Source organism: Pongo pygmaeus, chromosome 16 (assembly GCF_028885625.2).
Source record: "Pongo pygmaeus isolate AG05252 chromosome 16, NHGRI_mPonPyg2-v2.0_pri, whole genome shotgun sequence".
NCBI classification, from domain to species: Eukaryota; Metazoa; Chordata; class Mammalia; order Primates; family Hominidae; genus Pongo; species Pongo pygmaeus.
Window position 1 is genome coordinate 36,038,907 of NC_072389.2, and position 18,454 is coordinate 36,057,360.

Consider the following 18,454-nt stretch of genomic DNA (forward strand, 5'->3'; position numbering starts at 1 on the left):
TGGAGTTCGGATGCACGGGGGCTGGCAGGAAAGAAGGTGGCAGCGCCCCCTACGCGGACGCAGGGCGCTGCTGTGCTCAGCAGAAGGGAGCAAATAGGATGGACTTTCAGCCACCCTGGAAGCCGCCCCTTGGCGCCTTCCTCCCTCCATTCCTCTTTCCAAAATCAAGCCCCCTCTTCAACATCAAGAACTCTCCGCACTCTCTGGACCTCTCTGAGCCTCTCCTTCTCACGTACTCTTTCCAATGCGCTGGCTCAAAAGAGCCTAGATAAGAACACCAAGTTCTGGCTGTCCTTCCAGCAAAGAGTTAGGAGTTAACTTTTCAATCTTTTTAATCTCCTTTAAAAAAGAATGAGCCATACATTAGGGTAACCACTGGGAATCCCAACACACACATTGGCGGCATCTCTCCTCCCCGACAGGGTGCCTCCAGCACTTCAGATCCCAGCCGAGAGTCTGGCTGCTGGCGCCCAGCAAACGGTGCGGAAAAAAAAACTGGGGCTCGAGGAAAGCAAACCAGGGCTCGCGGAAAGCGGGAGGAGGGGGGCTTCCTCGGGTCTGTTTTGTTTGGTTGGCAAGACTTCCAAACCCCAGAATTGTCCCGGCTTTCTCCCGAGTGCCCGGCGCAGCTTCTGGCTGAGAGCGGGAGCGGGCTGAGTGGGGACAAAGAACGCAAGGGAGAGGCAGAGCCCGGCTTTGGGCAGCCCCTGGCCTGGCCGGAGGCGCGAGGCCGAGAGCCCGTTTGGTGGACACTGGGGGGTGGAGGTGCCCGGAGCGTACCCAGCGCCGGGAGTACCTCCCGCTCACACCTCCGGCTGCAGTTCCCTGGGTGGCCGCCGAGACGCTGGCCCGGGCTGGAGGGATCGGGGGGCGGGGACGGGGGCGGGGGCGGGGCTCGTCACGTGGAGAGGCGCGCGGGGGCGGCCGGGGCGGGGGCGCGCGCCCGGCTCCTTAAAGGCGCGCGAGCCGAGCCGAGAGGCGGCTCTGTGGCCGCAGGCGCAGGCCCGGGCGACAGCTGAGACGTGGGGCGCGCCGGCTCGCTGCAGCTCCGGGACTCAACATGCGCTGCTCGCCGGGAGGCGTCTGGCTGGCGCTGGCCGCGTCGCTCCTGCACGGTAAAGCCACTGCCTCCCCGCCCTCCACTCCTCCGTGGGATCCCGGATACATCCCGGGCGCCTCTGTGCGCCCCGCGCCTGGGCCAGGTTTGGGATCTCCCCGCCGCCGGGGAGGGGCAGCGGGGGCGCTGCGGGGGCTGCTTGTCTGGGCTGCACCGGGTGGGCGGCGGGAGACGCGGGCAGGAGGGAGTCGGGGGTACCCCCGCCGGCCTGCCCTGAGCCCCCTGCCCGGGTCTCCTCTCCTTAAGTGTCCCTGCAAGGCGAGTTCCAGAGGAAGCTTTACAAGGAGCTGGTCAAGAACTACAACCCCTTGGAGAGGCCCGTGGCCAATGACTCGCAACCGCTCACCGTCTACTTCTCCCTGAGCCTCCTGCAGATCATGGACGTGGTGAGTCCCGCCTGGCTACAGGGCTGCCCTCTCCCCTCCCTGGGCTCCGAGGGGCTTTTTAGAAAGCGTCGGGTGGCCAGACGGTGGAGCTCGGCTGGGGCACTGTAGTTGGCCCCAGGCTAGGCAGGGCCATGCTCTGAGTCTGTCCCCAGCCTGCCCTCTCGTGAGTGTCTCAGATCTCGGTCTCCCCTCCCGCCAAGGAGGGACCTGGTAAAGCTTCTTCCATCACCCCGGCCACCTGTGCGTGGGTACTTGGGTCCCACCTTTCCATCAGTTTAGAAACTCAGGCATCCTTAACTGGGACTGAGTAGCAAGAACAGGTGAAGTTCACTTTTTAACCTCCCTTACGGTTAAGTGTTAACATGCAATCCAGCATTGTCAATTTAGTCACTTCTAGACTTTTCTGCCACCTATGGTATGTAACTTCTTTGGTGGAGGCCTGGCCCTGAGCTTTGCAGCTGGCGAATCTATCCAGGCAGAGGGCAAGAGGGCCAGCTGTGAACTTTCACTGTGACCCCATCTTAGGAATGGGCATGCTTTGCCTTCCTGGTGAGCACAGGTACCGGGAATCTTGCTCCGAGTACTCAGGGTTCCCCATCAGGAATACAAGTGTGTGTCCCTCCAGGCAGCTGCCACCAGTTCCATGGGCCTCTTGCCTTGCAGACTTGCTAGTGCCCACTTCAGCTGGCCAATCTGTGTAAACTTGCCTATTGTTCCTCTATGCTGCTTTGGATATTCAATATTCATGGTATATTCTCCATACAATACAAATACTTCACACAAGTGTTTAATTCATTATAAATGGGTTTGGTATCTTGTCTATGAAGAGTATCAGATTCTATTATGGAACACCCTGGAGTGTGGCAGGGTGGGGCACAGGGATAATAATGTTCATTGGGAGGGAGAGCATGATGGGAAAGAGGTGAGAGAATAGCCACAATTCCTGGTTAAAAAAGAAATAGTGCTAAGAGCTACCTGGCAAAGTGGAAAAAGATAAGAGGTGATATTTCATAATCCTACAAATAAACAGTTACCTGCGCTATCATGTTGATGAATGGCACATCACTTAACCTAGTTAAAATTGCCGTGATACATTGCCTCCTTTCCAACACTACACTTGCCTCAAATGTGTTCTTCCTCCTACAGACAGAATCATGCTTTAAAATATTGAATGTATATGTGAAGATGTGGAAAAGTTATGAGAGAAGAGCTGTAGGGGAAGGCAGGTTCAGTCTCGTGGGTTGCAGAGCAGCAAAAGTTGCTGTGTATGGAGCAGCTCCTCAGTTACTTTAAAGAGCTCAGCATTTGTACTTGGGATCTTTGGTGGGTTCTGGCTGTGTTGGTTTCTGGATGGCTGCTGTTAGGTAAGTTTCTTAAGCATCTTGAGCCTCGACTTTCCGGCTAGTAAAATGCACACTGTCAGTCATTGTGATCAGCTAAAGAATATGGAAACAACTTGAAGAGACCTTAAAGCTAGATATGTGATTATGGTCATTTTCATGCAGAAACCACATGAAAAAGGACCAGGCAGCAGAGCTAACACACCCCGCAAGTGGTGTGTGACAGGGTGAGAAAGGGACAGTAGCCCCCTCTTCCCCCATTTGTCCAGGGTCAACTCCAGCCAGGCTGTCACACTGTTTGTGTCTGCTCCACAGCTGTCTCCCTTGGAGTGGCTGACCCTGTATTGCCTGGATGGGGGTGATGGTGCAGTAGCCCCTCAGTAGAGGAACAGGAGGAAGTCAGTAGAACAGGCTCCTGAGGTTGCAAAGGCTGCAGCAGCCCCTTTTGGAGAAGAGACTACACGCAGAGAAGCTGCAGGCTTTTTTCTGGGAACTTCTGCTTCTTTAAGAGACTCTTAAGAAACCAAGTTATTATGAGGAGCTCTGAGTCTTAGGAGAAGTTTAGGCATAAGTTAGTGTTATACTACATGAACATTTAAAATAACTTTTGTCATGTTAGAAAATTACAAAAATAGCAAATTGGCACTTTGTGTCAATGACATTCCAGTGTCCTTAGGAAATGCATGTGAAGAAGGCTGTCAGCAGCCAGAGGTCATGGGAAGGGGGCGGGAGAAAGTTTCTCTCTCATCTTAGCCGTGGTGTTGGCTGTGAACACATTGAACTTCCCAGCCAGGCAATGCTGTGTTCGTGGAGTGGCCTTGAACAAACCTCACTTACCTTTCTAAGCCCTGTTTTCTCATGTGTTAAATGAGAATAATAATACCTGCTTCAGAGGGTTTTGAGAGGATTAAACAAGAGAAAGTGCTTGCCAACACTGGTGATTCACTGAAGGTCTGCTCCATCTTAATTATGTAACTACTCAACTCAGAGGTCAAGAAGTCCATGCCTAGAAAGGTGTGGTCACATGCCCAAGGTCACTCTGTGATTAGAGGTAGGGCTGTGAGGAAAACCAACATCGGACAAGTCCTTTGTCTTTCATCTGCTGCTTCCTTTAGACTTGGTAACTTCGGCAGAACAAAGTCATTTGATTTATTTAAACTGGATGAATTGTAACTAATTTAATGTGACTTTCCTGAGATCCTGGATGAAGCCGAAGTCTCTATCAGACATAACAAAATATGTGAACATTTGTATTCCAGCCTTACTTGGCTCTGCCTGGTTTTTGAAGTAGAGCCAGGTCTCGCCAGCTGAAATCTCAGCACTCTGGACAGAGACACAGTGGTTCTCATAAAGGCTTCATGTGGCAAAATCTTGGCTGGTATAGATTCTCTTTACACATTTGTTGCCCATTTTAGCTGGGCTGTTCTAGAGACCATAGTAGTTGGTTTTCCTACTCCCAAATATTGTTATTGATTCCTTTTTTTGTCAGCAGAGATTGCCGACTGGAGTGATAGGAAGACACCATATGATGTTACATATTTTATTTTGTGAAACATCATTTACTCTTTAATCAATTTATTCCACACATGCTATTGAGCTCCTATTGTAGACTTTGACAAATTCTGATAATTAACAGAAGGATGAGGGATTATTTTTCCTTTCAGAGATCTCATGAGCTGGCTAGGGAGATTAACAAGTAAATCCAAAATTACTACATGTGATGAAATTTAACATAAATATCTATACAAAGTGCTAGAAAACATTGTGTTCAACTAGAGAAGCTGAGAGTGGCTTCAAAGAGATGGTGGTTAGAGTTCTAAAAATGAGAAGGAGTTTGGAGTTTGCCACTGAAAGTAGGAAATCTTTTCCAGGTAATGGGAACAGGCTAAGTAAAGACTGAAAGTGCAGTGGAGGACAGCTCACCTTCAACAAGGTGTGTTTTGTGGGACACTGGCAACCTGTTGATCTTTACTACAGGTTTTGCTGCAAGACTTCTCAGAAAATTTATGCTATGTTTTTTTGAGACATTCTAAAACACCAATATAGTACTGACCAAACTACTGATAGTTTTACAGACCCTTTTGTAAGAATTATGCTTTAGAAGCACACCTTACAAGGGGCAGGCTATGATTTTTCTTTGGTAGGAGGTGCTAGATGAGTGTGGAGACAGTAAGGTTGCAGTGTGTGAGGCGTCCTGAGTTCCTCTGCAAGTTTGCATTTCACCTGGCCCTAGTCTAGGCATCTCTGAGGGCATGAGGAGGCAGTGTGCCAGGGGTTTTGTGAAGCCGTAAGACCAGCCTGCCATAGCATATTTTCCTAGAAATGGAAATAGTCCAAACCATGATATTTGTATTAAATTCAAGTATAAATTATAGATTGGAGTGAAAAAACTTTGCATACATTTTAGAGGCACAACATGAGTCCTCAAAGGAATTGCTTGACCTGCTGTTATTCAACAGGCTCCTTCATGAAGCACTAGGCAGAGGGGGAAGATATGGTGGGTTGTTAAACAGGGGAGGGAAGTAACCAAATCTCTGCTTAAGCAGAAGATGCTGAGAGCAGTGAGTGTGAGACGGGTTAGAGAGGAGAGAAAGGTAAGGGACAAGGAGGTTGAAACTAGGATGGCCACTGTGGGAATGTGGAGAAGGGGGCAGGTTTAAGAGATGTTTTGGATGTGTTGTCTATAACTGTGTATATAAACATCATGAATATACATCAATAAATTTGCTAGGCGAAAGTGCCTAAATTATTCTTATATGCATACACTGACTTCTGGTGATTATTAATTTACTTCTTGGGCTTGTAACTGAACTGGGAATGAGATAATACATAAGAAATCATTTTGAAGTGATGCATATGTAAGGTTCTAATCTGCCAAGTTTCCATAATGTTTCTCCTTTATTTGTGCTATTTAGTCAGTCACCTGAACACATGCATCTAAAGGCCATTCTAAGTGATTTGCATAAAATAAATATGCATTGGTTATGAAGCGTGTCCAGAGGTCAAGTTTGTTAAAATGAATAATATGAACCAACATGTAATTATATACAAATGTAAAACACATAATTATACAAGATTGATTATTTTGGTATTTTATTGATTTGAAATGCAGATTCAGCTTTTTGGAAGCTTTAGTCACAAGACAGTAGAACTAAGTAGTCATGCACTTATGCTTTGGCACTGAAGATGGCAGGCAGGGCTGTGGAGCCCAGTATCCTAAGGGCTTATGTGTTATCTAAATTCCTTTGGGGGGCCCTCTGCGTAGGTTTGCAAAATGTATGATTTTACATTCATTAGCCACTATTTAAAATGCTACAACTCCAACGAAATACTATCAAATATTATAAAACCCACATACCTAGAATATATTGTAAAAAGAAATGCTGAAGGTATAATCAGGTATTGATCTTTATCATTTAAAAAAATCTTTACTTTTTTGAGCAGTTTTAGCTTCACAGCAAAAAGAAGAGGAAGGTACAGAGATTTCCCACAGCTTCCTCAATTATCAACATTCCCCACTAGAGTAGCATATTTATTACAACTGATGAACTTACATTGACACATCATAATCACCCCAAATGCATAGTTTATAAGAAGGTTCCCTCTTGGTTTTGTATAATCTATGGGTTTGGGCAAATGTGTAATGGCATAATGTGTAATACCATCATTATGGTATCATACAGAGTATTTTTACTCTCCTGAAATTTGTTTGTGCCCTGCCGGCTTATCACTACCTTCACCACAACTCTTGGCAGCAGCTGACATTTTATTGTCTCCATAGTTGAACCTTTTCCACAATGTCATATGGTTGGAATCATACAGTCTGTAGCCTTTTCAGATGGACTTATTTCACTTAGTAATATGCACTTATGCTCTCTCCATACTCTTGCATGGCTTGATAGCTCACTCTTTTTTAGCACTGAATAATATGCCAGTGGTCTGGATGTAGCATAGTTTATTTATCCATTCACCTCCGGAAGAACATCTTGGTTGCCTCCAAGTTTTGGCAATTATGAGTAAAGCTGCTATAAGCATCTTGTGCAGATTTTTATGTGAACATAAGGTTTCAATCACTTGCGTAAATACCAACGAGGGCACTTGCTGGTTCGTATGCTAAGAGTATGTTTAATTTTCTAAGGAAATCACAGACTGTTTCCCAAAGTGGATGTACCATCTTACATTCTCACCAGCAATGAATGAGAGCCCCTGTTGCTCTCTATCCATGTCAGCATTTGGTGTTGTCAGTGTTCTGGGTTTTAAGCATTCTAATAGGTGTGTAGTGGTATCTCATTGTTTTATATTTGCATTTCCCTGATGACATATGATGTGGAGCATTTTTTCAGAAGCTTATTGCCATCTGTAGGTCTTCTTTGGTAAGATGTCTGTTAAGGACTTTGGCCAAGTTTTAAGTATTTTTTTTTTTTTTCTTATTGCTGAATTTAAGAGTTTTTGTATATTTTTGATGACAGTCCTTTATCAGGTATGTCTTTTGCAAATATTTTTCCCAGTCAGTACCTTGTTTTCTCATTCTCTTTACATTGTATTTCACAGAACATACATTTTTTTAAATTTTTTTTTCTTTTTATTATTATTATTATTATTATTATTATACTTTAGGCTCTATGGTACATGTGTGCAACGTGCAGGTAAGTTACATATGTATACATGTGCCATGCTGGTGTGCTGCACCCACCAACTCGTCATCTAGCATTAGGTATATCTCCCAATGCTATCCCTCCCCCCTCCCCCCACCCCACAACAGTCCCCAAAGTGTGATGTTCCCCTTCCTGTGTCCATGTAGAACATACATTTTTAACTTCAGTGAAACCCATCTTTTCAATTCCTTCTTTTATGGATTGTGCCTCTGGTATTGTATCTAAAAAGTTATTGCAATATCCAAGGTCATACAGGTTTTCCTTTATTATCTTCTAGGAGTTTTATAGTTTTGCATTTTACATTTAGGTCTATGGTCCATTTTGAGTTAATTTTTATGAAGGGTGTAAGGTCCGTGTCTACATTATCTTTTTGCATGTCATTGTCCAGTTGTTGTAGCACCATTTGTTGAAAAGATGATCTTTGCTCCATTTTATTGCCTTTGCATCTTTGTCAAAGATCAGTTGATTATATTTATGTGGGTCTATTTCTGGGTTCTCTGTTGTGTTTTATTGATCTCTTTGTCTATTCTTTCATTAATAACACAGTCTTGATTACTATAGCTTTATCCTAAGTCTTGAAGTTTGGTAGTATCAGTCCTCCAACTTTGTTGTTCTTCTTCAACATTGTGTTGGCTATTCTGGGTCTTTTGCCTCTCTCTGCAAACCTTATAATTGCTTTGTCGATACTCACAAAATAACCTTCTGGGATTTGTTTGGGATTGCATTGAATCTGTAGATCAAGTTGGGAAGAACTGACATATTGATAATATTGAGTTTTTCTATTCATGAACATAGAATAGCTCTTTAGTTAGTTCTTCCTTTATTTTGTTTGTAAGAATTTTGTAGTTTTACTCATATAGATCTTGTAAATACTTTACTAGATTTATACCTAAGTGCTTAATTTTTGAGAGGTTAAGTGGTATTATGATTTCAATGTCAAATTCTACTTGTTAATTGCCAAAATATAGGAAAGCGATTTACTTTTACATGTTAACCTTGTCTTCTGCAAAGTTGCTGTAATTGTTTATTAGCTCCTGGAGATTTTTTTTTTTTGGTCAGTTATTTTGGGTTTTCTACATGAATGATCATGTTATCTGCGATCAAAGACAGCTTTATTTCTTTTTTCCCAGTCTATATACTTTTAATTTCCTTTTTCTTGTCCTTTTGTATTAGCTAGTACTTCCAGTGTGCTATTGAAAGGAGTGGGAGAGGGGACATCCTTGACTTGTTCCTAATCTTAGTGGGAAAGCTTCAGTTTTCTTATCATTAAGTATGATGTTAGCTATAGGTTTTTTGGATATGTATATATATAAAAATATACATATATACACATATTTTGTGTATATATAAAATACACAAATGTATATGTAAAATATACAAAATATATGTACATATTTATACATAAATGTAAATAAATATGTACACATATTTTGTGTATATATAAAATATGTGTACATATTTATTTACATTTATGTATAAATATGTACATACATTTTGTATATTTATTTACATTTATATAAATGTATACATATATTTTGTATATATATACATATTTTATATATACATATGAAAAATATGTATATACACACATATACAAAAAACCTACAGCTAACGTCATACTTAATGAGCTATATATTCATCAAGTTGAGGAAGTTCTCCCCTATTCTGTTTACTGAAAGTTTTTGTGATGAATAGGAGTTGGATTATGTCAAAATTGTTTTCATCTATTGATATAATCATATGATTTTTCTTTTGTAGCCTGTTGATGTAATGGATTATATTAATTTTTTAATGTTGAGCCAGCCTTGAATATCTGGACTAAATCCCACTTGATCATGGTGTATAATTCTTTTTGTATATTGTTGAGATCAATTTGCTAATTTTTAAATTTTTGGTTGAGACAGGGTTTCACTATGTTGCTCAGGCTGGTCTCGGACTCCTGAGCTCAGTTGATCTGCCTGTCTCAGCCTCCTAAAGTGCTGGGATTGGAGGCGTGAGCCACCACAACGTGCTAATATTTTGTTGAGCATTTTTGAATCTGTGTTCATCAGTGTTACTGGTTTGTGGTTATCTTTTCTTAGAATGTCTTTATCTGCCATTTGTATTAGGGTAATGCAGGCCTCATAGAATGTTTTAGGAAGTATTTCCTCTGCTTGTGTACTCTGAAAGAGACTGTAGATAATTGGTATAATTTCTTTTTTAAATTTGTAGATTTCACCAGTGAGCCCTTTGGGCCTGTTGCTTTCTGTTTTGGAAGGTTATTATTATTTGATTCAATTGCTTCTGTAGATATAGACCCATTCAAATTGTTTATTTCTTCTTGTTTGAGTTTTGAGAAATTTTGTCTTTCAAGGAGTAGTCCATTTTATCTAGGTTATAAAATTTGTGAGCATAGAATTGTTCATAGTATTTATTTGTTATCCTTTTAATGCCCATGGGCTCTGTAATGATGTCTTCTACTTCTGATATTAGTAATTTTTGTCCTTTCTCTTTTTTTTCTTATTTAGCCTGGCTAGATGCTTACTGATTTTATTGATCGTTTTTCAAAAGACAGATTTTGTTTTTGTTCATTTCCTCTATTGATTTTCTGTTTACAATTTTGTTGATTCCTACTCTAATTTTTAATATTTCTCTGCTTATTTTGGATCTAATTTGCTCTTTTTTCTAGTTTCCTAAAGTAGAAGCTTAGAATATTGATTTTTAGATCTTTCATTTCTGTACATTTCAATACTGTATTCAGGGCTATAGATTTTCCTTTAAGCACTTCTTTTGCTGCATCCCACAAATTTTGATAAGTTGTGTTTTCATTTTCATTTCAGTTAAAATATTTCAATGTCTCTTGAGAATTCTTCTTTGAGACATATATTATTTAAAGGCATATTGTTTAATCCACGTATTTTTGGATTTTTCAGTAATCTTTCTGATACTGATTTCTAGTTTAATTTCTTTTTACTCTGATAGCAGGCAATGTGTAATTTCTATTCTTTTAAATTTGTTAAGGCTCATTTTATGGCACAAATATGGGGAATATTCCATGTGCGCTTGAGAAGAATGTGTATTCTGCTGTTGTTGGATAAAATAGTCTATAGATATTGTTTATATCCAATTGATGGACAATGTTTTGAATTCAACCATGTTTATACTGGTTTTCTGCTTGCTGGTTCTTTCAATTTCTGGTAGAAGGGTGTTCAAGTTTCCAACTGTGATAATGGATTTACCTATTTATCCTTGTAGGTCTAATAGTTTTTTGCCTCATTAGTTTGATGCTGTGTTTTTGGGTACATACACATTAAGGACTGTTATGTCTTTTTGTAGAATTGATCTTTTTATCATTAAGTAATATCCTTTTTTTATCCCTGGAAGCTTTCCTTGCTTTGAAGTATGCTCTATCTGAAATTTACATAGCTATTCCTGCTTTCTTGGATTAGTGTTAGCATGGTATATTTTTCTCCATCCATAAGACACTTTTAATTTATATGTGTCTTTATATTTAGAGTGGGTTTTTTGTAGCCACATACAGTTGGGTCTTGTTTTTTGATCTACTATTACAGTCTCTTTAAATTGATGCATTTAGACCACTCAGAGTGATTGTTGATATAGTTGGATCAATAACTATCATATTTGTTACTGATTTTTTTTGTCCTTGTTCCTTATTTCAGTTTTGTTTTCCACTCTGACTTTTATGGTTTAGTTGGGCATTTTATATGGTGATGTTTTCCCTCCTTTCTTGGTGTATCAGTTATAGTTCTTTTTTTACTTTTTTAGTGATTGCCCTAGAGTTTGCAATGTACATTTGCAACTAACCCAGGTCACCTTTCATGTTACATTATACCACTTCATGCGTAATGAGAGCACTTTATAATGCAAAATAACATGAATTTCTTCCTCCTGTCCCTTGTACCATTTATTTCTTATAAGGTGCATGTGTGTGTGTGTGTGTGTATATATGTGTGCGTGTGTTTATATATATGTGTGTGTGTATATGTATTATATATGTATATATGATATATACACAAAGTATAATAAAATACATTGTTGCTATTGTTACTTTGAACAAACTGTTATCTGTTAGATAAATTAATAAGAAAAACAAAAGTTTTAATTTTCCCTTCACTTTTTCCTTCTTCAGTGGTTCTTTCTTTAATTTAGATGTAACTTTCAACCTGTATCATTTCCCTCTTTTTAAAGAACTTCGTTTAACATTTTTTTTAAGGCAGGTCTGATTGCAACAAATTTCTTCAGTTTTTGCCTGAGAATGTATTTTTTTCCTTATCTTTTGAAGGATGATTTCAGTAATTCTAGATTTGTGACTTTCTCTCTCAACACTAATTATTTTACTCTACTCTTTTTTGCTTGCATGGTTTCATATAAGTCAGATGTAATTCTTACCTTTTTGGTCCTCTAAAGGAAGGGTTTTTTGTCCCCCTTTGGCTTCCTTCAGGATTTTATCTTTATCTTTGTTTATAGTTTGAAATGATATACCTAGATGTTGGATTTTTTTCCCCCACATGTATCAACTTGCTGTTTTCTGAGATTCCTGGATGTGTGGTTTGGTGTTTGACACTAATTTGGGGAAATTCTCAGTCATTGTTTCAAATACTTCTGTTCCTTTCTCTACTTCAACAGTCCCCAACCTTTTTGACACCAGGGACCTGTTTTGTGGAAGACAGTTTTTCCATAGACTGTTGGGGGCCATGGTTTTGGGATGAAACTGTTCTACCTCAGATTGTCAGGCATTCATTAGATTCTCATAAGGAGTGTGCAGCCTAGATCCCTTGCATGTGAAATTCACAATAGGGTTTGTGTTCGTGTAAGAATGTCACGCTGCCGCTGATCTGACCAGAGGCGGAGCTCAGGCAGTAATGCTCCCTGACCTGCCCCTCACCTCCTGCTGTGTGGCCCAGTTCCTAACCATCCAGGGACAGGTACTGGCCTGTGGCCTGGGGGTTGGGGAACCCTGCTCTACTTCTTCTCCTTCTCGCATTCCCATCACACATATGATTATACCATTTGTAATTGTCCCACAATCCTTGGATATTCTATTCTGTTGTTTTCAGTCTTTGTTCTCTTTGCTTTTCAGTTTTCAAAATTTCGATTGATATTCCTCATACTAGGGATTCTTTCTTCAGCTGTATCCAACCTACTAGTAAGCCCATCAAATATATTCTTTATTTTTGTTACATTATTTTTGATTGCTGGAATTTCTTTTTGGTTATGTCTTAGGAGTTCCATCTCTGTGCTTACATTGTTTAACTGTTCTTGCATGATATCTGCTTTTTCCATTAGAGCCTTTAGCATATTAATCATAGTTGTTGTAAATTCTGGTCTGATAATTCCAATACTGCTGCTATGTCTGGCACTAATGCATGTTCTGTCTCTTCAAATTGTGTTTTTTGTTTGTTTGTTTGTTTTTTGTCTTTTAGTATGCTTTGTAATTTTTTCTTGATTGGTGGCCATGATGTACCAGGTAAAAGGAACTGCTGTAAATTAATAAGTTACTAATGTAGTGGTAAGCTGTGGAGGGAGGGGAAGCATTCTATACTCCTATGATTAGGTCTCAGTTTTTTAGTGAGCCTTTCCCTCTGGACACGAACTTCGTAGGTGTTTCTCAGTTTGTTTCTCCCCACTTGAGCGCAATAGGATGGCTAGAGTGGGTGGAGTTCAGTATTTCCCTTCCCTTGGGTCAGGTAAGCTCTGATAATACCCCAGAGGGTTAGACTCTGGTTAATTCATTTCTCCTGATGACAGGCCTTATTAAAAACAACAGAGAATTCTGACACATTTCCAAATGGTTTCTTTCACTTCCCTCTGGTGGAAGGACGAGGGAACATCTCTTCAGTATTTCCTGTGGGAACCTGGTAGAGCTTCTGGAGGTCAATCTCATGATATTTGGGAACCCCCTATGATTGAATCCTTTTGGAATTTTTAACTTTCAAAGTTGCACACACTGAGCCTCCAGGAATCTGCCAATTCCAGTTCAGGTTTTCTTACTCTGCTGCTGGTTCCTGTGGTGGTTTTGCTGATTAGTCTCTGCTCTAGAAAGTCCTGGCTCTCTGTATGCCCGTTTGTCCCTCTAATCTTGAGAGCAGAAGTTCATCCTGTGTGTTCCCCTCTTAGTTTGGCTCCAAGAAGAGCTGTTGTTTTTTTAGTGTGTTCACCTTTTTACTTGTTAGGACAAAGTTGTAACTTCTGAGCTTCCTGCATCAGGAACCAGGAACTGGATCTAATAATGTTTTTATAAGATACATTTTTTAAGATGACAAAAGTAATATGTGTTTGTACAGGAGCTAAATTAAACAAACCAAAAAAAGAATCAAGAAGTTTAAAATCAAGGGGGTAAAAATCAGCACACACAAGGCATTCTGGCAGAGTTCATGCTATCTTTTCTTTGTGTTTATAGATGTGTAGAGAAATATTTAAATATTTAAAAGTTAAAAGGTATAAACATGATATATGGTGCCTTAAGCAGTATTAACAGGCATTGATTTTAAAGTGGTACACTTAGGCCCAGTAGTAAACAAATACAGATTTTAAAATACATTTATATGTTTTCTTCATTAACTCTTACCATCACTGCATATTCAATCTATATTCCTTTTGTAATTTAAAAACCATTTTAACAAATGTGTTTAAATGATTTATGATGATACTTATAAGTAACACATAGTTGGGTTTTTAAAAAGATTGAATTTGATAATCTTTGTATTTTAGTTATCCTTCATGTGGTTACTGATCTATTTGGTTTTAAATCTATCCTTCACTATTTACTCCCACTTACCCTTGTCTCTTCTATGTTCTTTTTTTTCCTCTTTTTTCTTACACTTTTCTGGATTAATTACTCATTTTATATTATTCTAATTTTCTCTTCTATTAGTTTGTTAGTCATATTTCTTTCTTTTTGTCTAACAGTGGTTGATCTGGAGATTACAATAGGAATCCATGACTAAGTAAAGTCTAGTGAAAGTCGTCAACCTTTCTGTACAATGTGAGGACTTTACAACACTTTAATTCCATAATTCCAATTTATCTACTGTTATTGTCATATATTTTATTTCTATAAATATATTTAAACCTTATAAGATTATAATTGTTTTTTACAGTCAGTATTCTTTTAGAGTTACTCGTATATTTACCTTTTTTTGTTACTTTAATTCCTCCCTGTATCTTCTAACTTTCATCTGAGATAATTTTCCTTCTGCGCTTTAGACTTCTCTTTCATGAGAGTCTGGAAGTAGCACAATTTCTCCATGTTTGTTTCAAAACTTATTTATATTGCCTAATTTTTGTGTGATAATTCAGAAATACAGACTTCGTGTTGCCTGTTAGTTACAGCACTTTTATATACAGCACAGTGTCTATAGTCGATTACCCTAGTGTTTTCTGACTTCAGTACTTCTCTGAAGAGGTCAGCTGTATGCCTTATTGTTGCTTCTCTGTTCTTGTTTTCTTTGGTCACTTTTAAATTTTATTCTTTGTCTTTGATTTTCAACAGTTTTGCTATGATAAGAATATGTTTCTGCTCTTTTGTTTTACCTGCCTGGGATTCAGAATGACTTATTGAATCTGTTCCTTGGTTTCATTCACAAGTTTTAGACAATTGTTGCCAGATCGATCGATCTTTTTTTCCTTCCTTCCTTCCTTCCTTCCTTCCTTCCTTTCTTCCTTTCTTCCCTCCCTCCCTCCTTCCTTCCTTCCTTCCTTCCTTTTTTTGGGGATGGAGTCTCACTGTGTTGCCCAGGCTGGAGTGCAACGGCACGATCTTGGCTCACTACAACCTCTGCCTCCTGGGTTCAAGTAATTCTTCTGCCTCAGCCTCCCGAGTAGCTGGAACTACAGGTGTGCGCCACCACGCCTGGCTAATTTTTGTATTTTTAGTAGAGACAAGTTTTCACCATATTGGCCAGGCTGGTCTCGAACTCCTGACCTCATGACCCGCCTGCCTCAGCCTCCCAAAATGCTGGGATTACAGGCGTGAGCCACTGTGCCTGGCCTAGATATTTCTTTAGATATGGCCTCTGCTTTATTTTTTCTGCCTTCTCTTTTTGGAACAATGATTACATGTTCACCACAGCTTTCACTTTATCTCAGTGATTCTCACCCAGGGGCAATGTCTCTCCCCAGGGAATATTTGGCATTATCTTGAAAAAATTTCAGTTGCCCCAACTGGGGAGAAGGATGCTACTGACACAGGGAAGAGGCTAGGGATGCTGCTAAATGACCTATAGTGCATAGGATGACTCCTCAAGAAAAAGAATTATCTGGCCCCCATTGTCAACAGTGCTGAGATGGAGAAGCCTAATTTATTCCATATGCCTCCTATTCTTTGCTGTAATTCCCATTACTTTGTCCCTTCATGCTTCATCCAGTCTATTTTCTGTTGACGTATATTCAATATTCAGTCCTTGAATTCTCTCATTGTGTCTATCTGTTGTTAGTCCCATTCATTGACTCCTTTTTAAAGTTTCAGATATTGCATGCTTTAGTGTTAAGAGTTTCCTTTTGGTTCTTACAAAATTTTCTAGCTCTCAAGCTTGTTCTAAGTTTCTTCAAATATATTAATAAGACTTTTTTTATAGTCCCTGTCTGATAATTCCATTCCTAAGACACTTTATGCCTCTGTTTTTATTAGCGATGGCTCTTTTTGCTTTTCTGTTACATGGTCTGTGCTCCTTCTGAGCCTGGTTGTGTTTGTAGTTTGTCCCAGACAATGTATGGGAAAAATGGTAGAGATGAGAGAATGGAGAACACTTTTACTCCTGTTAATATTTGCTTCTGACAACAGCCACCCCATTGGCACCAGCAACCACACATAACCTTAATTAGATTAGGGATTGAGAAGATGCGAAGATGGGCTTCAGTCCCTTTAAGCGCTGGTTTGTTTCTGGTTCTTGCATATACATTCTAGGGCATAAATACAGAGAATTTACTAGAGTCTTCTCTCTCTTCGATAAATTTATTTTTATTTTTTTTATTTTTATTTTTTTTGAGATGGAGTCTCACTTTGTCACCCAGGCTGGCATACAGTGGCACAGTCTCGGCTCACTGCAACCTCCATCTCCCGGGTTCCAGTGATTCTTCTGCCTCAGCCTCCCAAGTAGCTGGTGTTACAGGCATGCGCCACCGTGCCTGGCTGATTTTTGTATTTGTAGTAGAGACGGGGTTTCAAGACGTTCCCCAGGCTGGTCTTAAACTCCTGATCTCAAGAGATCTGCCCGCCTTGGCCTCCCAAAGTGCTGGGATTGCAGGCATGAGCCACCGCACCTGGCCCTCTCTTCAATAAGTCTTGAGCTCAAATTTTTCCCCTTTTCTCTTGTTTGTCAAGGTTTGCTCAAAATTTTAGCCTCTTAAGCATTATTAAATAATCACCACAGGCTCTGGAAAGGTGGCCTCAAATCTTGGTATTCTCTCAGGGCTCCCCTCCCTTCCTGGATCTTGTCCCTGCAATTACTCACTGCTCTATTAGTATTCTGGTGCCCTCACGCATGATTTTTCTTTTTTTTTCCCCCCCACGCTCTTCTAATTGTTCTCACTGGGGAGTTGGTGAGAACCACCTAGTTCATCATCACTGATAGCAGAACAGAAATTCTAAGTGGAAATAAATATCACATGTGCTCTCTAATTTGTGGAAGCCAAGAAAGTGGATCTCACGGAAGTAGAGAGTGTAATGGTGGTTACCAGGGGCTGCGAAGATAGTGGGGAGAGGATGATGAAGAGAAGTTGGTTAAAGGGAGTAAGTTAGATGGAAGAGGCCGGGTGTGTTGGCTCACACTTGTGATCCCAGCAGTTTGGGAGGCCGAAGAGGGTAGATTACAAGGTCAAGAGATCGAGACCATCCTGGCCAACATGGTAAAAACCCATTTCTACTAAAAATACAAAAATTAGCTGGGGATGGTGGTGCATGCCTGTAGTCCCAACTACTCGGGAGGCTGAGGCAGGAGAATCACTTGAACCCGGGAGACGGAGGTTGCAGTGAGCCGAGATCGCGCCACTGCACTCCAGCCTGGTGACAGAGCGAGACTCTGTCTCAAAATAAATAAATAAATAAAATTAAATTAAAAAAAGTTAGATGAAAGATATAGTTAGATAGAAGGAATAAGTTCTAGTATTTGATAGTATAGTAGAGAAATTATAGTTAACAATAATTTATTGTACATTTCAAAATAACTAGAAGAGCAGACTTGTAATTTTCCCAACATAAAAGATAAATGTTTGAGGTGGTGGATACCCCAATGATACTGATTTCATCATTACACATTGTCTGTGGGTATCAAAATATCACATGTACCTCCAAAATATGTACAGCTATTAGATATAAATAAAAAAATCTGTAATGCACCTTTATAATTGATACCAATTTATTATGGTAGAAATTTTGTCTCCTAAAACCTGAAGAGGTTTAGGAGACAGAGCCCTAAAGAGGGCTGTGGGAGATAAACCCACAAAACTCTTTTAATCTGTATAGACTGAGAATTGTAAGCACTTTTACTAAAGGAATCTTTCTTGTAAATGTTGCCTTTCAAGGCTACCACTGAAGATATTCCCTGAAGGGTTCAGCTCTCTCAGAGTTTCTCGTTTCATCCTTGACATGCTGTTAAAGGAAGAGAAATAGTCTTGTCATGGAGGAAGGCCAACGAAAATCTCTACTGCCTTACTGATTTATTTTTAAAATCAGGATTAGGTAATGTTTTACTCCTCAGAGAAGAGGGAAGTCATTTGGCTTCTTCTAATTGCGGTTCCCATGCCCTTAATTTCAGTGATTTCCTTATTCAGTCAACATCAGTTATAAACTGTTATAGCCACAGAAATTCAAAAAGTATTATAAAATAGTATGTACTTGGGCATATTTATATGTGTGTAAATGCACACTCAGTCACACACACCCCTGTTATCCTTAGCTCGCCTTGTTGATTTTATTTTTGATGTCTCATGACAAGGCATCATGTACTATGCTAATTA

General features: G+C 40.0%; 1 protein-coding gene across 2 annotated transcripts in view; it reads left to right on the forward strand.

Annotated features, from left to right (window-relative positions):
• Positions 1-982: 982 nt before the first annotated feature.
• CHRNA7 (cholinergic receptor nicotinic alpha 7 subunit) overlaps positions 983-18,454 on the forward strand; it is a 135,574-nt gene continuing 118,102 nt past the window's right edge. The window contains exons 1-2 of one of the 2 annotated variants that reach the window (XM_054452387.2): positions 983-1,115; positions 1,364-1,503. In XM_054452387.2, the coding sequence (XP_054308362.2) occupies positions 1,061-1,115; positions 1,364-1,503 (195 nt within the window). In that variant the 5' untranslated portion in view covers positions 983-1,060. Of the gene's footprint in view, positions 1,116-1,363; positions 1,504-18,454 lie in introns of those variants that run through there. The other variant, XM_054452388.2, reaches the window with a different exon arrangement.